This window comes from Pholcus phalangioides, unplaced genomic scaffold (genome assembly GCF_987345545.1).
Source record: "Pholcus phalangioides strain wild (caught in Gottingen) unplaced genomic scaffold, Ppha-v1.0 ptg000031l_1, whole genome shotgun sequence".
Lineage (NCBI taxonomy): Eukaryota > Metazoa > Arthropoda > Arachnida > Araneae > Pholcidae > Pholcus > Pholcus phalangioides.
Window position 1 is genome coordinate 10,778,554 of NW_028301621.1, and position 25,903 is coordinate 10,804,456.

At 38.1% G+C, this 25,903-nt stretch overlaps 2 protein-coding genes across 6 annotated transcripts in view; both read left to right on the forward strand.

Annotated features, from left to right (window-relative positions):
* Positions 1-25,903, forward strand: part of LOC149067401 (teneurin-m-like) — a 304,834-nt gene that overhangs the window by 13,652 nt on the left and 265,279 nt on the right. The gene's annotated exons all lie outside the window — the stretch shown is intronic.
* LOC149067402 (uncharacterized) lies at positions 10,662-10,994 on the forward strand. Its single transcript, XM_089252805.1, has one exon. The coding sequence runs from the start codon at positions 10,662-10,664 to the stop codon at positions 10,992-10,994; it is 333 nt and encodes a 110-aa protein (XP_089108931.1).

Sequence of the window (25,903 nt, forward strand, 5' to 3'; positions counted from 1 at the left end):
GCGGGGAACATCACACTGCTCCGCGGGTTATAATGTGAGCATGTATGCTTAACGGCGTTTACATACGTACGCTTGAAATCTCCATAATCGTAATTCTTGAATACAATTGTTACGGGATATTTTATTGAAGAGTTGATCAAGTGCTCGCGAACACGCATTCTGACATGAGCACTCTTGGTACTTCAGGGGAGCACAATGGTGCTCGCGAGCAACCAGTTGAAGACGCTTGCTTTAGATACTCATTTCTGATATTAATTTGAATTTTGTTGATGTAGTAGTAATCATCCTTGCCAAATTTGACTGGAAGGGGGTAAACCAGAGACCAACGAACCTCTTGGGGGGTCCTTGAAAACGTTTCTGTTTGTTCAATTCCCCGCCAGGAAATATTCACTGACGTCAATTCGACACGAGTGAATGACTGATCTCGTGAGCAAGTGAGTTGAATGAGCGAAACCAGCCTATCACTAGAGCTCTCTCTCATTCACTCACAGGGTCACTCTGTCAATCACTAGGTAGCTCATTCTATCACTCACTCACAGGGTTGGCTCCCTGTGTCACTCACTCACTAGGCCATTCATTTAACACCCACTCACAACGTTACTCATATCACTCATTCACAATGTCACTCACTCACCAACCACTCACTTATTAACTATTGTATCATTTACCGATTCATTCACTCGTTCATTCCGCTCACCAACTTGTGTCGAACTGTTGTCGGTGAATTGTTAGTCAGTGAGTTTTCCGTCGGTGAAGTAATTATTGATCGGTGAATTTTCCTATTGGTGAATTAATTATTGATCAGTTAATTGCATGGAGGTGAAATTTTGTCGGTGAATCATCTGTAAACCATCCCTGGCCTTCAACCTATTAGGAGAGGCGTTCCTGACTTCATCTTACAAGTGGGGGGGGGGGAGACTGTCTAGAATATTTATTGCTAACGGGAGCAAATATTTGTAGAAATAAATTTCTATTTGCAGGGTCCTCTGAAAAGGGGTCTGTGAGTGCAGTCTGATATGTTTTACATGCTTTCATCAAAATTGGTTGGGATGCCTGGTCGTCTTCTAATGCTTATTTAAATCTCTATGTTCAGTTGTGCCTTCTATTTCCCAGAATCGGCCACTGCGTGCCATTTTTATGAGTGAAATTTTATGCAGTAAGTCTTGAATTTGATAATTTGACTGCCAGAGCATCACCGGCAAAACCAAAATGTATTGAAACGTCAAAGATTACGTATTGTGCATCGTAATTAGAATTATGTAAATCGGAGAGTCAAATCAATCAAGTTAAAGTGCAACGGGCACCGATGATAGCAATTATAGAAAATTGTTTAAAATTATTTCGCAAAAGTTTGATCGATCAAGGATTGTATGACAGAAGGGCGGAGCCCCCCCCCCCTCTAATTCACTCACTGTTGAAGATCTTGAAAATTTCTCCGAGACTTCATTAGATTAGGGGATTCGTTCTGATCCTCGCTTGCAAACAGTGCCACCAGTACGCTGTCAGGGTGACGACGCGGTGATCTCTTTAACGGAGGAGCTACTTTTTACCGCACACACATCAACTCCAGTCATATATCGCCATATGGCAATTTCCAACTAGTGGAGTCGGGTGGGGAAATGAAGGCGCCATCTACCAGTGGTCGTCCCGGGCCCGATAGGTAAAGAACTTTTTCTGATGTTCTTTTGACTGGATTCGAACCCATGGACCTTGGCGGCAACCTTCGTAGTGAAAGACGAGCATCTTACCACTGGATCGGACTAAAAGTGATGCCAACAGCACGCGGGTGTTCCCAACTACTAACCGCGGACGATGCTGCTTAACTTCTGTGATCGGACGACAACTGGTGTTTTTAGCATGGTATATGATCGTTGGCTAACGGAGGAGATGGTGCCGGAGTTACAGGAGCTGGAGTAATCGGGTCTCCTTATCTTCTCAGGATGTTGCTCAAGGAATTTCACCATTTTAATTTATTCCACTAGCGTTTGGACGCAATATTACGTCCTTGGTCGTAAAATGGTTAATCAGATCCTAAGAAAAATATGTATAGAATCTTCCACACCTCATTCCTTCTCCTAAACAATTACCGAAATCAGACAAATTTCCAATATTCCAAATATCCTTAGTCTCCCAAAACCAGTTTTAAGACGCGCTTTGTAGTCCACCAATGAAGATATTTGACTCTCATCCGGATGATCCGGGTTCGAATACAAGAATGATCAACCTTGCTACATCTCCTGACCAATTACAAAAACCAGTCTAAGAATATTGGGAATATTGGAAACTAAAGTCTGAAAATCCCGTGCAATCTGGTCCATAATTATATTTTTACGCCTTACCGGCCAGATTTTATCCCATAAATATATGTAAAAAAAAAATTATTCCTCAAACTTTAATGCCCCGGTCAGCTAACAGTCATTGTTAAAACCGATGAATACTGATAATATAAAATTTCCACTTCCCGTGATTTCCAATTATTATCTTGAATTAGTCCTGATAAAAATGATAATCATCCCGAAACCCCAACGAACAACGTAATGAAAAACAACGAACTTTTCCAAAAATGTCTGCAACGAGTCCATCCACGTATAATAATGAAAAATTCATCGAAATATTATTCATTCGTGAACAGGTTTTCACGTGTTTGCTACTTTCGCTAATGCCCAATTTCAACGAATGTGGGCGATTGAACAGTCCGTGCATGACTCTCTCTCTCTCCCTCTTTTTCTTTGTCCCAGACAGGTCGTCCTTGACCGCTAAAACTGATTTCGACGAACGTCTGCGAGTGTCCAGAGACACTGTAAATAGCCACATTCGTTCTGCAATAATTGAAAATGGCTTCAGTTCTCATCGGAGTGGAAAGAAACTGAAATGTAATGTGTGTGTGGGAATGATGATTGCAGGAATTTTTTTTTTTTTTTTCGTTTCTGATGCGCTTTTTATCGATTTCAGTCATTTTTATCTCTATTTCTACAGAATGAATCGATCGACTGTATAATCTGTTGAGTTTGGAAACACTATCAGGATTTGATTTTCGGAAATTGAGTACTTTGTTTCCTGATCTTGATGGAATGTCCTGGATTAGTTAATATAGTATGTTCGATATTTTCTAATTGTATCATGATCAATTACGTGAACGTGCTAAGATGAATCTGAATATTTCGATCAGGAAAAAGCTTCATATATCCCCCAGTTTAACTACAAGTTGTAAAATATTTTGTGTTGCTGAAATTTTTTTTTCATATAATTTCTATGGGATTGTTAATAAAAATCGTTGGGAGTAGGTCGAATATTGCCTAACAGTTACCGAGTACAATACCAATTTTTAATTCCCGTGGTCACCTGGGATTTGTCCAGCCCTGGCCTATGATACATTATTGATTGCAGGATTTCCTACGAATAGGGTTTCCTACAAATTCCCATTGATTATAGTATTTCTTATGGATCATTTTTTGTCATATAAAAGTATAATTTTAGAAAATACTGGCTATAATACCCGGCGCTGCCCGGGTTTTCTTCAATTACTGGGAGGATTGAAAAAAATGACAAACCATTATAAAGGAACAAACTGTCATATATAATATTGGCAGGCAGGCATTATAAGTAGCATTGTTTGGGAAAGAGTAGCTAAAGAAAGGATAGCTGATGCATCATATTTGGGAAAAGAAATTTCACAAATAGATAAGTTTGAAAAAAATGTTAGATTTAATTTGAGTTTAGTATATTCATTTAAAAATTGCAACTTGATCGATGAAAAATATGATATTTCATGCAAAATAAAGAAATAGCTACAGATAAGATTCTACAGAAATATTTTTAGTTTTAAATGGTGTTGCCTGAAAGAGGATGATTGAAAAAATGTTATCTGGAGAAATATCATTGTTGGGAAAAAATCATTTGACGACAAATTATATCTTTTGGAAAGATTTGCTAATGAATCATCGTTTTGCAAAGGTAATGCTATTTATTATATACTTGATCGGTAATTTATAGATCATTATTATGGAAGGCTTTGTAAAAAAGTCATTGTTTTGAATTTTTATCAGAGAATCATTATTTGAAAATTTTTCTTACGGAGCATTTTTAAAAAACACAGCTGTTGAAAAGAGATCATTCTTGGGAAAAAGGGTTTTGGAAAACCGCCGTAATGAACAATTGTTGGTGGAAGAGTTACCGATGAATCACTACTCGCAAAAGTTTCACATACGGATCATTGTTATGAGAAAATTACCATTATATGATAAACCTTTGTCACAGAACCATTGCTAGGAAAAAGTGTATTAAAGAAGCGTTATTCAGAAAAGAATGGCTAGCATTTTGGGAAAGAAATTAACGTGAGTTGGAACAGATTTGTTTTAGATGACTTTCCAGAAATGAAGTTTTAAATAACAAAAATCCAATACCAAGATCTTTCAACAATGAAAAAAATGATTAAATTACACTACGTAAATCCCTGATCACAGAGCAACGTAATTTTATTCGGTAAATAGAGCTAAAGGCAAGCGAAAGTGGAGGGATTTACGTCAATCTGATCGATTTAGATAAATCGTAAGAGAAAAAAACAAAAACAAACACTGTAAAAGATTCACGTATCGTGAGAAGAGTGTATTTATATACATAGATAAGTACGCGTCATCAGATCATAATCAGATAACAATGTGTTCAGGAGGACAGCACCGCGGGGCCGAAAACGTTCATCAAAATCCGATCTAAATTGCTGGAATTCTTGGCGGGGTTTGATAAATCGCTTTATGATAGCTCTAAATCTTGCTTCATTGAGTATGTGATTGGACTTGTTATTAGTAAACAAACGGCTTGATCTATCTCGAGGCCTCTTGGCGTGTTGATGGATGACCTTTTCGTGAGGAAAAATTTTTCGAGAGGATTAACGCCAAATTGAGCTTTTATATATATGACTTTTTTTTGAGCCAATGGAAATCATGGCAATTTATTTTTGGAATTTATTTTATTCTATCACCCAAAGCCATATATTCTTACGTAGCTACTTTTAATACCTTCGTTTCTCGGTTAGATATGCAGGGTGTGTGAAATCAATTTCCGTGTACTCTGAGTAGCTTTTTTCTAAAAAATTACTCAAACAAATGTAGCCAAATTTTCAGTATATCTTAATGAGACAATGAGAAGAGACATTTATGCAATGAATAACAGTTAATTTTTCAACTACCAGATGGAAAAAATGGCGCTTCTTTATCGCATTTTTCTTTTTCCCCGCCCATGGTCCATATAGCATGCATACCGCATTTCAATGGAATAAGTCCACCAGAACGGGAGCTACATGGGTCTAAGTAATTTCGGTATATTGATTATGCGCAGACCTACGCAGCGCCCGCCTGTATATTGACTCTGCGCATACCTATATAACGTCCGTCAGTATATTGACAAGAAGAAAGTACTCGTCATCGAATAGATTATTAACGAAAGCAATCGTTATCGATTGGATTATTAAAGAAAGTAATTGTCATTGAATGGATTTTCACAGATCATTGCCAAGGTGAATGATCCATGGGATTTTATGGATTTTACTCTGCCTATGCAGCGCCCGTCAGTGTACTGACACTACTCAGTTGGCGTCCGTTGTGGAAGACTGAAACTGGGTATATACGCAAGACGAAGTCTCGCCACAATGAGCAACAGGCCTACAAACGGTAGCCTACCTTTTTCAAGACAGGGATTGTTACTGATAAGTTTTACGTAAAAGGATTTGTGAAAAATACCTTTGTCAAGAATTGGATTTTTGTGAATAAGATTTTTCGAAAGAGAATTATTACAAAATACCTTTACCAAGGAATTCATTTGTTACAAAATACTTTCGTCGGAAAATTTAGTTATTACAAAATACTCTTGTCAGGAAATTGATTGTTACCAATTAATTTTACAGATGAGTCAGAACATCAAGCACTCATGCAATAAATCTTTTTGTCAACGTTAGGAATAAATAGAACAACAGACGAACATTATGTTCAGTGCTAATCTCAGTCTTTTTGGGGGGAACGTAATTGAAAAGGAAGCAAGTGATGAAAAATATTTCGTCATATCCAAGGGGTTGCTTTTTATCGTCGTTATAAGCAAGGTTCTATAATAATCCCTATGGGAATCTATCGGGACAGCCAATTGCTGACGTTACAGCCAAAGTATTGCTACACCCGAGGTCGTTATAACCGTGTTTGACTTTATCGTATTCCTTATAACAGAGGTCTTCAATCTACCTTTTTCTAGTCGCGAACACTTCCATTAAAAGAAGAGCACCCTTTATAGGACAAGTTTGACATACGTATGCCTGGAAAAAGCAGCGCGATTTTAATCCTTAAATTCAGTTTGTACAGGTGTTTATTTGGGACTTTCAAGTGCTCCGTAGCACGAAACAACACCAGCATCGAGCACTCTGGGTGCTTCGAGGAGCACCGTGATGCTCCCGAACAACAATGTTGATGATGTCGGTCTTGCAACCACGAAGAACGTCCGCGTGCACTTGAATTTTCGTACTTGTCGTTTCTTTAGCAAGTTAAGACGGACGAGACAAATGTTTTCCCTTGTGAAATGTTCCTGGATCTCTCTTCACATCTTCACCCTTCAACTCTCTAGTGAATTTTTACCTTTTTTCCCATCTTGTGCAAGATTTTCTATTCTTTCTGTTGTTTTTATCCCATGAAAAAAAAAAAAGTTATATTTTTTTTATTTTGTTTTTCGGGCGTCGCTATTTATTTTCTGTTCCATCTTCACGTGGCAAAAAAAAAAGAAAAAAGTTTATATATACCTTACTTTTATTTATATAATTTTTTTTTTCAATCAGGAACAGCAGTAGCGTAACGTGGAACAACTTTTTGGCGTTTTCTTGTGTTTCCTACCTTAAACTTTCTTATATTGTTTGTGTGTGTCATTTATTTAACTTAAACTGGAGCACACGTCCAAAGTGATACTTTCCCGAAGAATCTTTCCTTTCTTAGTCCTTTCTTTTTTACAGGTTGTTTCTGTTTCCATTTGTGCGGTTACAGTTCTTAAATCGCTTCACTCACGTAGACTAAAAGCCTTCTTGTGTGTGTGTGTGTGCTTTTATTATTGTTTCTTCGCCATTGTTAGTTTTCTAGCTTGCGATTCTCTCGCAGTAAATTCGATTTTTGTTTACTTTCTCCCGATATTTAGGCCTATATATATATATTTCTTTCGTTATTTTTGGCTGGAAATATATATATGTTTTGGATCGGAAGAATCCTTGTTTTCAAAGCATTGTTACCTGGAGATAAAAAATAAATCATTGATTTTGGTTAAAAATATTGCTGGAAAAGATTGTTCAATATATAAGCTTTTATTATTTGTTTGCATAGCTCTGCTTCGTCTTTAAAATACCGTATAAAATATTCTTTTGAATAAGTATTTATACGAAGAGGAGGGGGTGGTTGGGTTCAAAGAATGGCTAGCGGGCCACATTTGGCCCTTGGAGCTTTTCGTCGTAGCCCGCCAATGATTTTCAGAAAATGATTGAAAGGATTGAAAAAAACGATTAATTCTAGAATAAATGAAAGAAAATCATCCCGAAATTAAGAAAGAATTCTAGAACTTTTGAAAGAAATAATTCTTTAATTATAATGGAAAAATAACATAATGAGAGAAATATTTTCGTATTTTCTGATGGAAAAAGTTACAGTAAAACCCATCTTAACGGACGCTCCTCGAATGCGGTAACCCCTCTTTCACGGACGAATTTTTCCGTCCCACCGGTGTCCGCAAAAGAGAGCTTTTACTGTACTTCATAATCAATAAAGCAATGATTGCATAATCACTGTATTATATATTAAACGAAATTAAAGATATTTTGAGAAGGAATTTAACTTCGGAATCGTTTAAAGTGGTTCTAGATTATTGATTAAATTAATTATGATATTAATTTAATCGGTGATTAATCCAAAAAGATTTCAGGATTGGTGTTAAAAATATTTTCAGAGCTAATGGAAATTGATAATTAATTAAAAAAAATTTCAGTATAAGAAAGGCCCTGAATTATTATACTCTTAGGTATAATGCATAACCGCCGGTAAAAGTGTTAATTTTAGAGAAATTTATCAAACCTATCAAATGCTCGGCGATTATGCATAAAACCGGTAATTACGTATAATAACAGGATATATCACATTTACCGCGTAACTTGTACAGTTAAACCCTCTCTTAACGGCCACCCGTCATTTGCGGCCGAAAAACGATTCTCCCTTGTGTAATATCGAAATACATTTCAAACCCACGATTACAGTTCACCCATCTCTTTAAGGGATCAACAAACTGTACATAGGTTCCTCTCTCTGCCGATCCAGAGACACTAGTGCTTTGAACGCCATGGCTGGTCCACTATACCAGCATCAAAATTTGTCCCCATTCCCAGCGCCAAAGGGCTAAATGTGGGATTAAAGGCGGGCCCAGGTAGGCCATGGTTTGACCAGAACAGAATGTAAGCTTCTGCCGGTTCCAGCCTGAGCCATCACGCGGCTTAAGAAGTGGCCCTTTGTACCCTGTGAGGTCATGGTTTGTGTCCGCGAAATAGGTTTTACTGTATATTAGGTGCTTCAATGACGCCATTTCATAGCTTCCTGTGCCGCTGATGTTCAAGAGATGGCACTGCAAACGAAAATAAATCTCCGGAAAAAATTTGTAGACTAATTTTTCAAAATATTTTACAAAAAATATTTTTTTTCTTTTTTATAGACTTCCAGAAAATTCCAGGAAGCACGCTTTCCCAAAAAAGACAATTAGCCCTCGAAATAGAGCACCGGGTTGAAAAAAAAAAATCTCAATAATTAACAAGAACATTTCAAATATATATTTTCAAGGAATTTCCAACCATCGTGGAAATAGAAACATTCCAAGAATTCCACGAGAACTACCAAAGTAAAAAAATAAAATCACACAGTATATACGGAGAAATCTAGAAAATTCCGGTGGAATTTCCTATATATTTAATTTTTTCCCCTCTACTCTCTCTCCTTTATCCTATTTTTTTCCCTATATTTGGTGACATTTCACATCTGGAATTTTTTCCCCCTCTCATTCTCGACTTCTGTAATATTGTATTTGTTTCAAGACCAGCAATTTAGGGAATTTCGACGACGATCCGGAAAAACATTTGCGGAGCGGGAAAAACCAATTCACATACAACGTTCCTTATTTTTACTTTCTTTTTTTTTATTAATATTATTTATAATATAGACAGTTTCAAAACTGACATTTTTTCGGAAATATTTCTTCCGAAAAAGTGGGAAAAAATAACCGGATATGGCGGGAAATATATAGTATTGACTACCTGCGGGCAGGAAAATAATTCGGGAAATTCTTCTGGAAATCATTTTTTTTTTCTCCGTAATATTACACTGGGAACACCGCGAAAAGCAAAAATGAAGAAAATTCCTTTCGATTTTTCCCGCTACATGAATAACATCTTATATATGTGGGATGTAATTAAGGCATATATTTTATTCCATTATATAATCAACTTTTCTTAGATGCACCGGGAAATTGTAATTAAAGTTCCGATTCTTTTGGTTGATACGACCAGTGGTTTACCAAATTGTGGTAAGCGTACTGACGGGCAAGTATTCAAGGTTACGCGAAAAATAATTGGCAATATATTGTAATAATTGAAAGTAATCAGAAACAAATGTGGATAAATGTTTTAGGTCGTATAAAATGTAAAAGACACGGGTTACGCAAGCTTCATACGAATTTCCTGCAATACTCCCGCTTTTTACGAATTCATAAACGATACACGAAAACCTGCGCGTTTGAAGAGGTATGCACGCATTTCTAGGACATTTTTGCTTCGTGAGCATTTCTAAGGTTGCTGCTAAGTGCGCATTCCAATGGTAGTTATACTTCACGCATTTCTGGAGAGCACTCAAGCGTTCTACGCGTGTGTGCAATCGGGCTACACACACCAGTTAGGCATATCTATGGGGTACCCAAGCTTCTTACGAATTTATATGAAGTGCACAAGCGTCCTACTCATTTTTCGGGATACCCACTTCTCGTCAGCATATCTGCGGGTACACTCGCCATTTATGCATATTAAAAGGTACGCACACCTTTCATGGAGGTGCAGACACACCTGATGCACAATTAGAGATATGCACGATTCCGATGCATAAACTGGAGTGCGGCTGTACTTCGGTGCATTTCAAGAGTAAATATATTCTCTGGGCACTAGCACTAAGGCAGTCTTCAACGCATTTTGCAAAGGATATCCCTACCTTATACGCATTTCCATTAGTACTGTAGCGACCTCTACTTGAACTTTTACCGATTGCGAAAAAATAATGACGTCGCACTTCGCAATTTCCTGGTGCGAATGATTGTTACCTACCAACGCTAGTTGTGATATAAAATCGAATGTTTTTCTTCGCAGTCGGCAAGCAACCATTGTTATGTGATGTCCTTCATTTCTATGTGTCCGTACCAAATAAATCATATTTATTCATTTAAAACCTTCTGATTGTTATTATCATTAATAATGGAGCTCAACAACCGGTCCTACAAATAGGCGCCTACACACCGGTGCCCTGCATCGGTTCCTACACTGGATGCCTAAACTGGTGACGCCGGACGTGATTTCGAACAGCAAGCTTTTCAAGGTAAGCGAGTAATCGTTTCATCCGTTCCAAATGGACAATCCGCCGAATGTCGATCGCGTCGCTATAAAGCCGCCTCCATTTTGGAGAAACAATCCAAACTTGTGGTTTATCCAACTAGAAGCACAATTCTCGATCGCAGCGATAACCGCCGATGAAACGAAGTTCAACCACACTATTGCTGTTATCGATGCCAATATTTTATCGACAGTCCAAGATTTAGTTCTAGAACCTCCCCAGCAGAATAAATACAATGCGCTGAAGACACTGATTCAGGTTTACGCGGAGAGTGAATCATCGAAAATTCGTACGTTATTGCAAGGTTTGGAACTAGGAGATCAAAAACCATCGCATCTGCTTGCCTGAATGCGTGAGCTTGCCGACGTAACTTCAGTGATGACTTGCTGAAATCGTTGCGGTTAGCGCGACTCCCCGCTAACGTCCAAGCTGTACTAGCTGCTTCAAGCGAAAGACTTCAACAACTCGCTTCGATGGCAGATAAAATCGCCGAGTTGGCCATTCCAAATATCTGCTCAGCATACAGTCGTCCTGAGAACGCAGTCAGCCAATCACTGGAGCAACAAGTCGCAGCTCTGACCAAAGAGTTGAGTGAGCTGAAGGCCGCTATTCACACTTCACAGCGACAGCCTAGACCTCGATTCCGTCATCGCGAACGGTATGCTTGCTCGCGATTCCATAGCCGAGCCCAATACAAACGAGCTGAAAATGGCTTATGCTTCTACCACACCAATTTCGGAGCTCAGGCTAAGAAATGTCAACAGCCCTGCTTCTTCAAAACCTCAGCGGGAAACTAACAAGGCAGTCGTCCACCGGCCAAGGCCACGGCTGCCAATTCGTCGAGACAGAGTCATACTGGCCGATCCTTCTACCAACTGGACTTTTTTGATCGGCGCGGGCGCTGATTTGTCAGTCGTCCCGCGAACTGTCGTCAATACCCACAAGAAACCCGAGAAGTTGATTCTCGCAGCCGCCAATGGTTCCCCTATCTTAACTTACGGTACCAAACTTCTAACATTGAATTTGAACCTCCGAAGGACATTTGCTTGGCCATTCATCATAGCCGACGTGACCCGACCAATTATTGGTGTAGATTTTCTATCGCATTTCAACCTGTTAGTCGATAGCAAGCATCATCGCCTCATCGATGGAACGACCCTGCTATCCGCCACTTGTTCCATTGCAAGAAATATCGCAGCTCCATCTTTTTGCTTGAACGGTATCGATCTATTATCATCGCCATATCGGGATGTAGTCAAAGAGTTTCCTGATATTCTCCATCCACACATCCAAAATAAAATTAAAGAGCACTTCATTGAGACTACAGGTCCACCAGTTTTTGCCCGACCTTGGAGGCTTTCCACGGAAAAGTTGAAAGTCGCACGAAAAGAGTTCGAGTTCATGATGCAACAAGGACTTTGTCAGCTTTCGAAGAGCAGTTGGTCCAGTCCACTCCATCTAGTACCAAAGCAATCTGGTGACTGGAGACCGTGTGAAGACTATAGAGCATTCAACAAAATCACGGTTCCTGATCGTTACCCGATTCCTTTCCTCACAGATTGCTCGCACATTCTCCACGGAACGACAATATATTCCTCAATCGACCTGATTGGAGCGTATCAACAAATTCCAGTGCACGAGCCGGATATTCCAAAAACAGCAATTACTACACCATTTGGACTCTTTGAATTTCCGTATATGACCTTTGGATTACGCAATGCAGCGCAGACCTTCTCGAGATTCATGAATACGATCCTACAAGGATTGGAATTCGTATTCTGTTATTTAGACGATATCCTGGTAGCTTCTCCAGACGAGCAAACTCATCTCCAACACTTACGTGAAATATTCAGTCGACTTGACGAATACGGACTGTGCATACACTGTGCATACACTGTGCATTTGGCGTCCCGACCATCAAATTCATGGGAAATGAAATTAGCAAGAATGGACTCAAACCGTTATCCTCCAAAGTAGATGTCATCAAGAACTTTATGCAACCCACTTCCGCCACTTCCTTGCGCCGATTTCTGGGCATGTTGAATTTTCACCACCGGTTCATACCTAAGTGCGCAGACCTGCAGCGACCACTCACCGTTATGTTGGCAGGGCATGCGAAAAACAGCCGGAAACCACTCAATTGAACTCAACAAGCTTCACAAGCCTTCGCCGATGTCAAGGAAGCACTCTGCAACGCCGCTTTGCTCGTTCATCCAAAACCAAACGCGCACATTTCTCTCGTAATAGATGCATCGGACAATGCCATCGGTGCAGTGCTACAGCGCATGAAGGTACGTATATATAATACAGTACGTATGACAGAGAACTTATAGCTATTTATAGCGCAGTCAAACATTTCAAATGCCAACTAGAAGGACGTCATTTTACCATTTATAGTGACCATCGCCCATTGATGTATGCCTTCAAACAAGACCCGAACAAAACTTCGCCTCGACAGCTACGGCAATCGAGTTATATCGCGGAATTTACTACTCATATCAGGTATATTCCCGGACCAAACAATGTAGTTGCTGACACTTTGTCACGCATCGCAACTATTGCTTCTCCATCACCAATCGACTACGATGCGATTGCCGACTCTCAATGTGACGATGAATTACGTGAACTCCAACAAAGCTCATCATTGAAGATCGTCAAACTTCATTTGCCGGACAGTAATATAACAAAACACTTGTTTTGTGACATTTCCACGGGACACATCCGTCCTTATATTCCCGAATCACACAGAAAACAAGCTTTTGAATCACTCCATATGCTTTCTCATCCAGGTATCAAAGCTACTACCAAGTTGGTTTCTCAACGCTTCATCTGGCGCAACTTCAAAAAAGATTGTCAGGCGTGGACTAGAGCATACATTGCATGCCAACGTTCTAAAGTTCACCGTTCCGCTCTGGCCGACTTCAAAGTACCGAACAATAGATTTAAATACATCAATCTCGACATAGTTGGCCCATTGCCATTATGCCAAGGCTCACGATACCTCCCAACGATAATAGACAGATATTCCAGATGGATCGAAGCCGCACCTATGCCAGACCAAACTGCCGAAACAGTCACCAAAGCCCGACATGGTTCGCCAGATTTGGCAAACCACAGACCAAGCAAGGAAGACACGGGTCACATTGGCTTCAACGGGTCATCCAGGAGAATATCCATCGATCGGTTGATCCCAGCTTTCTTTAGTGACCAGCACACCCAAGTACCTTCGACGTCACCCGTCCGTCCAAGTACAGTACCAGCAACTGTGACTCGGTACGGTCGTCATGTCCACTTTCCTGGTAGATACATGACCACGACATTTCGTTGACACTAGGGGTGGGGGGGGGGAGTGTGTAGCGACCTCTACTTGAACTTTTACCGATTGCGAAAAAATAATGACGTCGCACTTCGCAATTTCCTGGTGCGAATGATTGTTACCTAGCAACTCTAGTTGTGATATAAAATCGAATGTTTTTCTTCGCAGTCGGCAAGCAACCATTGTTATGTGATGTCCTTCATTTCTATGTGTCCGTATCAAATAAATCATATTTATTCATTTAAAACCTTCTGATTGTTATTATCATTAATAATGGAGCTCAACAACCGGTCCTACAAATAGGCGCCTACACACCGGTGCCCTGCATCGGTTCCTACACTGGGTGCCTAAAGTACGAATGCTTACCGCGCATTTCAAGCAGTAAGCGTGCGATATATAGGCATTTCCTGAAGAAAAGCCTACTCGCATCTCCTATACATATCCAGGAGTATGACCACCTTGTGTGCATCTCGAGAAGTACAAAAATTTCCTGTGCAAATACACCTATTTTAAAATTACCCACGTCGCGCGCGCGCATTCCATGCACGAATTTCAAAGGATACTCCCAGCCCGTAGCAATTCTATGAGTACGAAAGCTTGCTGCGTATTCCAATAGGTACGCGCACCTGGTGCTCGCTGCTTCTACAGATATACAAACTGCCGCCTGTGGATTTCAAGATACACAAACATTTCCTTTGTATTCTTGAAACTACGCAAGCTTGAAACTTGTTTCAAAGAATACTCCTACTGACAACTTGTGCATATTTCTAGGAGTACGGAAACTTCTTCAGTAGTTCCACGAAGTGGGCACATCATCTATGCATAATCAGGAGTGCCCTATTTCAAGGAGACACGTGCATATTGGCCGCATTTCTACGGAAAAACTCCTATCCTATAGATTTTTGCTCAAATATCCTATGCATTCTTCTGTGTGCGCTAAGATTACGCTAGTACCCGATGCATTTCAAAGGACATCCACCCATTGTAATTCTCAAGAAGTGCGAAAATGTCCTAAGTAATTCCAAGAAAAGTGCAAAAAAAAAAAATTCTTCGCATATCTAGGAGTACTCTCACCTTCTACGCATACCATCCACGACCGCCTCCTGTGCTGGTCAAGAGGTACCTGTGCATTTCGAGGATTCTCAGCCCGATTCGAAGAATACGCACACCTTGTATACATTTCTAGCAATATACATATATCCTAGGCATTCTCGTGGGAACGCAAGTGTCCTACGCATTACCGGAAACTTGATTATCCTTCAAAAAAAGTAATATTTTTTCCTGAATTTTTACATAATTTGGTAAAATGAACTTCGTCCGGGAAATTCTTTCCCTACACAACATTTTTTTCTCTTTAAATTATTTATTCAACGAAAATTTTTTTTCCCGGAGACTTGAAAGTTAATAAAGCAATTTATTTATTTATTTACTTCCTGTTTTTTCTAACTTAGATTTTAATTTCAGTTTGTCATTTTTCTCTCTTTCTCCCCCTACGCATGAAATTATCCAGGGAAAAGAAACTTCAAAAATTTTCCCTGATGGGAAAATTTCAGGGAACATTGTAAGTATCGAGTCAAATGGAGTCTAGAGTAAATTAGATGTCACTAACACGTTCAAGTGAATATCGACTTGCTATTTACGTGAAGGAAGTACTGCCACTTTTCGCGGGAAAACGACAAAATAACAAATTTATTTGTTTTTGTAAACGTGAATTAAACCGAAAAAGAAATTGATTGTTTAATGTTGTTTGGAAATTATTGCTTAATTTTACCAATTTTATATTAAATGCATATTTTTGAAAATTCGAGATGCAAATATGAGAAGTGTGTATGTACAGGTTGGGCAAAAAGTTTTTAGAAACTTTAAAAATGAATAAAAACCGGAAAAAAGCCGAAATAAAAAACGGTTGGCATCCTGGTGATCATAAAATGCCTTGACAGCTATCAGGTCAGGATCACAGCTATGGTTGAGAAAGCGACTAACATTCCCGTAGTACAAAGCATAAATGCAGTAGCCAGTATCCACCCCACTGAGATCAAGATTCAAAATGTATGAATCATCATGCCTCACTTCCACTTCTGCATCAGAGACAATCTCTCCCATGTACAAGGGGTTTGCAGGGTTAGCAGAGATAGAGGTATCTATAGATCTATCTCTACGAGGTGCTGGTTAGCGTCGCTAGGTCACGGGAATTTTTTAAAACAGGAGAAAAAAAAAACTAAAAAAACGCAACTGATAGGTGGCGTTGTGGTACGAACGACTTCGGTGGAAATATGCAAATGAGACGGTTGTAAGAACTTGCGCTCCTAATCCACAACTACCGTTGTAAACTGTAGTGTGTGGACCTGCTGCACTCTGCCGTTGCTGGATTTGTGACTCGCCTGCAATGTGTTATCCCCTGTGGTGGTGGTCATGTGGAACACATACTGCTGTAATAAACGATTTGGAGGCATTCTGTTCGTTATTTGCATATCTTTTCTTCGACTTGTGTATATCAGCGCCACCTATCGGCTGTTTCTTCTCTTTTTAGTTTTTTTTTTCCTATCTTAAGAAAATTCCCGTAACCTAGCGATGCTAACCCAACAAAAGTTTTTTATTTCGGTTATTTTTCCGGTTTTTATTAATTTTTGTAACTTTTTACGGACTTTTTACCCACCCTGTATGTATGTATATATATGTGTGTATAGATATGTATATGTTACAGTAAGTGTGATAAATCGGTTATTATGCATACTTACTAATCTTCATGGTAAATTTAACAAATTTGTCACTTTTACCGGCGAATATGCAGAATAACTACTGCTAAAAATTTGTTGAATACATCGAGATTTATTGTTTTTATCTAATTATGCATAATATCCAAGCCTGATTGTTGAATTTGATAAATATGAAAAAAGTTACAAACGAGTGAAGAGTATGTGACGAGTCTAGAGAACCCGATGTATAATAACAAATTTCACGATCGTACCTCGATATAATGACACGTGAATGAATTATGTATAGTATGTCATATAGTTCGATTTATCATGTTTACCAACAACTCGACGCTTGGTTACTATGCATAATCGCCGGACAAATTGATAAACTTAGGGAAATTTATCACTTATCAGTGCTGGGCGATTATGCATAAAAATAGGATTTATCACATTCATCTCAAACATATATATATACTAGATAGGCTCTGCCCCCCCCTGCCGCCTTTGGCGGCCAACCCCCCCCCCCCACTTCTCTTCGCAACATATCTTGTTTATTTCATCCCACTTCATCAGCGTGCTATGGAAAGAGACGTGTGAAAGCACCAGCTTATTTTTAAAAGCGAATTTTAATAAAAATAATGATAAAGCAACAAAAAACAAATGAGATTCATCAAGCACTCGCAGAAACTGGGGCCCCAGATTCAATTCGCTGAATTTTAGTGGGGCCCACACTGGATATATCTCGGGCTACCGATGTGTTGCAAATTTTACAATGTTAAACAACAAAAATCAATGAGATACATCCAGGGGCCCCGAATTGGAACCTATCAACATTCCCATGGAGCACTGACCTGCAAGCTTGTCGGACACACCCCTGTAAGGGGCCACGAAAATGTTTCATTTTTTTCAATTTTGCAACGAGTAAAATCCAGGGCCCCACATCCAGTAGCGGGAACACAATACGCAGATTTTTAGTTGGGAATCCAGACTGGATTTATCCTGGTCTTCCGCTGTTGTAAATTGTAAAATGTTAAAAAACAAAAAGAATCAGATTCATCCAGAGCCCCATCCAGGGCCCCGATTTGGAAGATTGTCGGTCATCCCCCGGTGAGAATGCCGTGAAAAATTTTCATTTGTATTCGTTTTACCAACGAATAAAATCCAGGACCACCCACGCAACTACCCGTGACCGAATTCGCAAATTTTTTGGAGCCCCCAGAATGGATATATTTTGTGCTTCCGCTACCGCAAATGTTTCAACGTTAAAGCAGCAAGAAAACAATGAGATCCATCAAGGGCCCCTGGAAATGAAAACTTTTAACTTTCCCATGAAGGTATACGTACAATCCCCCCCCCGGGTACCCCGACCCTGTGTGTTGGGAGCACTGTTGTTATATGTATATTATACATATACATACCTCTCGGCATGACCCCCCCACAAGGGCAGGGCTGACAGGACCAGAACGATTCTTATCACTTTTTGATTTTTCACACTATAAATTAACCACAGAGGTGCCCTGAAAAGCTGGTTTGGGGGCTCGCCATCTAAATTCCAGCCTAAGGGCCCTGCTGTTGGATATGGAAGCCTCTCGGTACATGCACATAACATGGTCCCGATGGGTCCCAATATGTGCTAGAGTTAAATGAATACTTGACCCAAAATCGTAACCGATTTCCGTCATACAAGAATGACGTCACTCTCCGCTACCATACGAGGGTTTTTAACAACTGTCTGTTGCGAAGATATATTTTGGAAAGAGAGAAAATTCAACTGCTCCTGCGGGGAATCGAACCCACGCCCTTTCACTTTCCCGGTGAACGCCCTAGACCCCTAGACAACAGAGGCACCGAATTTCTCAATCTTTCCTTGGAGCTCGTGTACACCGAAAGGGATCGTACATGGACGGCCGGACCAGACTTTTTTTAATATCTTATGAATTTGGATCTAGCCATATGAGGTAACCACTGTTTAACTAAACAATAGATATAAAAATGATTTAGGTTAGTTTACTTTTACAAAATCGGGTTTGACGGCGCGGGCCACGGGTTGAGAATGTATTTTCTGTACTAAGGGTGCTCAACCCTGAATATTTTCCTCATGAAAATTGCTGTAGCATTGATACAGCTTCTTGGATATATATGAAATTTTAATGGCTAATGAAATCGCCATCTCCATACAAGTCTTCAATTTCTGGAATCAAAGCCTCAAAATATGCAAAAAAGCACAAAAAAAAATTTGATAACAAGTAAGAAAAAAATGGATTTTTCCTCCATGTTATGTTTTTATCCGTACCGTACTTTGCGAAAGTGATAACAATGCCCAAAATATAACATCAGCGATTTTTTAATAAGTCTGAACTCTACTATAAATAATAGACTGAAAGAAGAATTGTTTGGATTGATTCATAACAATGAATTTGCATTTTTCCCGAAGTGTTTAACATATTTCGAGCACCAATTAGAGGTGTGTGTGTGAAAGGTATGGCTTTGAGCTTCGAATAAAATTCTATCAATTTTGTAGAGGCATATCATAAATTCATAGACATCTGAACAGATGTGAAATTGAGACAGTCTTAAAAAAAACCGGGATGACTGGTCAACCAACGAAAATCCGAAACTCACAAACATACATCACCAAACACCAACCATATCACAATTTACTGCCATTAATGCGTTTTGTTGAAAATTAAGGCTCCATCTAACGGCGGTCCCCTCAAGCTCTGTAAGGAAAATATCTATATTCCTCGAAACTAAGACCGCGACGGTGCTACTAGCATCTTACCACCATGCCACTCGAGCGCAAACATACTAAACAATCGGAGAAAAATATTCAAGACATCGATATGTAGAGTTAGTTTCGCTTTCAATTGTGAACGCGCGTGTTTAGGGTAACGCATTTTGCATTTAATTCAATTTTTTCTTTCAAAAATTCCAAAAATTTGTTTAAACTGGAAAAAAAAATTATTACACAGCGGATATATGATGTACTCCATAAAATTAATGGAAAATAAAGGTACGGGAGAAAACCCGATCTGAAACAATTCCTTTAAATAAGATCAAGCTCTGATGAATAACCCTTAGTTCTTTTCTCTTTGGGAAGCTTTTTTGAAAAATGCTTTTCTACACGCGATCGTGCGTTTTTACTTCCAGTGTTTTTCCTCCATTTCTTGCAAGATGCTTTTTTTTTTCTTTCCTCGGAAGCACTTTTACTCCAAGACACAACACAGTACTTCTCATGCTACCTCTTTTAAAAATATATACAATTTTTCCCAACAACGCGAAATGAAATTGAATGTGTTCCAGATCCATTAAAGAGACCCCCAAGAATAAGAAGGAAAAATATTTTAAAAATTTGCATATCAGGGAAATTTCTCTTGAGTTTTATCCCTGAAAATGATTTTTCACCCCTACTTTCCACAAAAGTGCTTAATTCTTTTTTTCTCCTAATTTTACAGGCGTAGCATATTTTAAAGCCTAATTTGAAATTTAGTAATTATTATTAAATTTGAATATTTTTTTAGAGAATTGCGTCCGGTGGATAAAATTATTCTGGATTGAAGGTGATTATTTTATGGTTTTTCAATTAGTAGTGGTGTTGAATGTTGGTGGGGGAAATTCGTCGATATATTTTGATGGTGGTTTTGCATTGTTGAAAAGAAATTATTACCAGAATTTTTCAATTATACGTTGTTGCTTTTTTGTTTATAACATTTTGGGGAATAAATGCCAATTCGTGTCCAGAAATTTGTTTTCTTATCCAGTCCCTGAATAAAAGTCGTTAACAGGAAATAGCTATTGTTCCTCAAATTAAGTCGTTATGAATTATTTACTCATTGTTAAAAACCACTGCTGCTAGTAGTTTCGAAAATCATCTTTTTCCCTAAAATCAAAAGAAATCATTGTTGCTGGTAAAATTAAAAGACTTATTGTTGCCCATACAATTAAAAATAATCGTTGTTCCTAGTTCAGTTTGGAAAACTGCTGTTGCCCATAAAATCGATAGAAATTATTGTTGCTTGTACAGTTTGAAAAATGATTGATTTCTTTTGATTTTTTTTTTTACGAGAAATCATCGTCTCTCATAAAATTAATAAATAATTGTTTTCTATTTCAAAAACTCTTATTTTACTAATAAGTAACGTTGGAAATATGATTGTTGATAATGCAGTTTCGAAAAAGAATATCGTAGCTAATACAGTTTAAAAACTAGTCTTGTGCAAACGCATTGTTGTATACATAGTGATTACATTCATAAATTTTCTTTATTCAACAAACTCCAGAATAACATTGCCCAAAATACATTTTAAATATTAATGTGAAAATTTATCGGAAAAAAAATAATTTTTTTAAAATTCAAAACATTGTTGCTAGTATGTTGCTTTCGAGACTAGTGTGCCCGAGTGGCATGGTGGTAAAATGCTCGTCTACCATCGTGAAGGTTGTTCTCAGGGTCCCGGGTTCAAACCCAAGGAAGGATATAGATAAGATATCTTCCCTAACGAACTCGAGGCGACCACCGATAGACAGTGCCTTCACTTTTAACCCATCTCACTAATGGCAGTAAATTGCAATATAGCGATATGGCCAGAGTTGGTGTTTGGTGAAGTAGTAGTATGTTGCTTTCAAACAATTTTCGATTACATGTTTCTTTTGAAACAATTTTCGCTGATTAGTATGAAAAAGCTTTGTTGCCAAAACATTTTATCTAAAATCCTAATCGTTCTGAACTAATATTATAAATGCAAGACATTACTATCCAAGTGTGTAACCACATTGTTGTCAGATGTCATGCTACTAAATATGTGACATATCTATAATGTTTATCAGACCCCGTAGCACCACATGCGGCAAATCAATAATGAAAAGCAGACACACCTATCGATGAAAGAAATTCAAGCGTCCCCTATTTTTAATAATCAAGTAATCCAATTATCTGAAATTCTAATGAAGACACAAAATAAACTCCAACTATAAAACCACAAAAATTTTTGTTTCAAAATTTTTTTTAATAATTATTCTATATAGTTATAAAAATAATAATAAATATCATGTTTACGCACACATCATACACTACCATGGCAAAAATCGAGTCAAATTTCCAAATCATTAGCATCTTTAAAATACCATTCAAGAAATTTTTTAATAAAGGTAATAACCGAGAAGAACAAACAGAAAACTTCAGAATATTAATAATTATCCTTTTTGAAAAATATTTTCATTAAGAAAAAAAAAGTATTCACGGTACTTAAAAAAGAAAATATGGACTTTATTAATTTTAAAATTTAAAAAAGCTCATTTTTGTAAAGATTTTCTACATAAAAGTCTTTTGATCCCCGGATGTTATTTCTTCATCAATAAAAGGACCAACATTTTGGAAAAAGACTGCAAAAAAAAATTGTCATTATCGAGAGCGAAAAAAGAATATCAAGATAAATGCAATTTTTCTTCACGGAAAATCGTCATCTTTATACGCTCCAATTCCCTTTAATCTAAAATTTTTCAGGGAAATTTGTCTTCATTAAATAGTCATAGATGAATAGTATTGGAGAATTCCATCATGCATTAATAAGAACTTTGTTTATCTGTTATTATCACCTGCCCTTTTGAAATTACACACTTTTCAGATAAATTTTAAATAATTTTATTTTTTTTTATATTGATAAAATACTAAGTATAATGAAAGAAATATTTCTTATTAATACGCGAAACATAACGGAATCCATCATTTCTCGTTAATTAGGAATTTTCAAGGAGATTACATTTGCTTCTTATTCTGATTCTTTATTAATTACCAAAAATTAATGACCTGTAACGAGAAAGGACCTGGGACTTATCATTCTAAAAGAAAGAGAACACACAAAAAAATTATTAAAATTGTGATTTCTTCTATTGTTGCATCACAACCCGCGGATTTTTGTAACCAGCTAATCCTCCGAGAGATAATTATTAATCAAAAAATAATTAAGATGAATTCAAATCCATGGAAAAAGTCAATAGAAAAAAGACGCACCATGGATACCATTTCATCTATAATTATCATTAGTATTGATTAATTAAAAATTACAGTAATTAGCGTATATGAAGTTAGTTATATAGTGTTGAGTAAATTTTTTTTCTTTTAATTTTAAATTTTAATTCGGTATGCTTAAACATTGATGCTGAAGTGATAAAAAAATGAAATTGATAAAATTAATTACAAATTATGATGAAAAATTAAAGAAAATAACTAAAATATTCAATTTAAATTTTAAAGAAATACATTCGATCATTTTGAGAAGTAAAAGAAAATCATTCTAAAAGAAAATTGATTTCGGATTTATAGCAAAATAACGTTAATACATAAAATTAATCGTATTAGTATTCAAAAATATTCCATTAAAATTGAGGATTGAAACAATTAAAATTGATTGATTGTTAACAATTAAAAATGATTGTTAAAAATTAAACCATCTGATTTTAATTAGCGGAGCTTTGCTAGTATAAGGAGAGAAAGAGCTGTTTGTAAATAATAAATAGGGTGAAGAGCAACTGCTAGAAAATGGTCAAGTCATAGCTCAAGGAGCCATTGGACGGTGAATACTAGAGGGGAAACTGGTAAATGATGGCTAAATATGGCAAGAGGGCCGCTGGTAAATGGTTGTTGACCGTTCTCTTCACTGATGAGTCCCGGTTCAGCCTAAGCACCGATTCTCGACGTATGTTCATATGAAGAGAACCAGGGACCCGCTACCTACTCTCCAATGTCCGCGAAATCGACCATTATGGCGGAGGAGGTTTAATGGTCGGGGCAGGCATCATGTTGGATGGTCGCACACCTCTCCATGTCTTTGAAAGAGGCACTGTGACTGATGTGAGGTATAGGGATGAGGTCTTGGAGCCCTATGTTTGCCTTTTCAGGGGTGCAGTTGGCCCCGAGTTCATTTTAATGGACGATAACGCGAGGCCACATAGAGCTCTTCTGCTGGACGATTTTCTAGAGAGTGAGGATATTCGCCGGATGGATTGGCCAGCCAGATCACCAGACCTTAACCCTATAGAGCATGTCTGGGACGCTCTGGGGAGGGCAATTACAACTCGCAACCCCCCTCCGGGAACCATCCAGGGAATGAAAACAGCGTTGCTGAACGAGTAGGACCAATTGGCACAAGAAATGATAATCTGCCTTATTTCAAGTATGAAATCACGCTGCGAGACCTGTATATCTGTAAGAGGGGACCACACCCCCTATTAACCCATCTATTAACCCATTTTTTTGTTTATTCTGCAACCTCTATTTCATACCTTCCGACTCCAACGAGTGCTACGCACGATCATGCGTGTGTATTACAATTATTGAATGGTTATTTGTTTTGTATTGTATCAATGTATGAACATATCAAATTTCATTAAAATCGGTACAGTAGTTCTAGAGATAATCGACCAAGTCTGCAAATTCTCTTAATTTCTTACACCAGTGTAGATAGGGCAGCCACTTGTTAACGATCGCTTAGTAATATTGAAGAACTGGTGGGGTTAAGTAAGGAAAGAGCAAAACTCGTAAATAAATTATGGCTGAATAAAAGTGCACACCACTGGTAAATGATGGTTGAATAAGGCCACCACTGGTAAATGATGGTTGAATAAGGCCACCACTCGTAAATGATGGCTGAATGGGGGGAGCAAAGGAACCACTCGTAAATGATGTGCTTATAAAGTCAGCAGTGAGCTTCGCTCATGAACGATGGTAAAGTAATGAGAGGGTACTCACCATTAACTAAAGTCACCATTTCCTCACTTAACTAAGTCAGTAAAAGGAACCACTGGAAAGCGACACCTGCTGGTATGATGGCTAAATAAGGCAAGAGATATGCTGGTAAGTGGTGGGTGAGAAAAGTTATTCAGCCACTTGTTAATTTTGGCTGAGTAAGATTAAGGAAATGATGGCTAAAGAAAGTTAGCCAGCACTACTCATAAATATTGGTAGAGCTTAGGTTACCCTTCTCTCTTCGGTAAACGATGGCTAAAAATAAATCGAACGAGAACCCCCCCCCCCTCCACTCGTAAATAGTTAGCAAAAGAAGAAAGTTATCGTCACTGGAAAAGATGGCTAAATGAAACAAGCGAGCCCCACTCATAAATCATGACTGAGCAGTACAAGGGAGTGACGGAAAAAATGACGTCTAGGGTAAAGGAGTCACGGGAGAAAAGTTTGAGAAACATTACTCAATATCATCAATACTTATATAGCACGCAAATTACTCAGACAATCATCACTATTTCGATCTGCCTAAATTGCAACACTGAATCAATTAGTTTTCGGTAAACCACAAGCTCAGGTTGCTTATTCCCACGTTTTCGCAATTCACGAGGAAAATGCGTGCGAGATCAAATTTCAACGAATAATTATAACAACCGATAATGCATTTGTGTGTGAAAACCATTATTTTATGAGACGGCGGCTTCAAATTCCCAACTTTATTCGATACGAAAATGGTCCGACTGGAATGAAATATAATTCAATTCAGAAAGTTTCCCTTTATATATAAACAGTTGTATAATGTGTAGACTAATGTATAATGTAAAACTATTCTCATTAGAAATATATATATATATATATATATATAAAAGTTAAAAAAAAAGTCTCGCCACAGAGAGCAACAGTCCTACAACGATAAATCATTCAATCATAACACTTCACTCATAGTTAGAAAAACTAGTGGCAGATGGCAGCACTACACATAACAAGCATTACAGAGAAACAACAAAAACTTCACGTCAGGTTTCACTACACGTACACGCACATTCCCGCATGTACCGATTCGTTGGGGGGTTCCGCGGGGAGGGGGGGGGGGTGTGGGCGGAGTGCATGTGTGGTGTTGTAGTAGTAGGTAGGGCCTCCAAAAAATGGCTCGGGGATCCATGATGTTCCTAAGTCAGCCACCTCGTTGGGCAATTTGCCTGTTGTGGCGTTGTATTTGTATTTCTTCCATATTTCTCAAGTCCCGGATTGGAATCTGATTGTTTCCATATCATTAAATTCTGGTGAATTCCACAAAATTTGCCGAGATGAATTGATATTTAACTTGAATTATGACGATCTGTATATGAACTACTACCTCACCAAACACCAACTCTGGGCATATCGATTTATTGCAATTTACTGTCATTAATGATTTGGGTTAGAAATGAAGGTGCCAGCTATTGGTGGTCGCCTCAAGCTCACTAGGGAAAATATTTTACCTATACCCCCCTGGGTTTGAACTTGC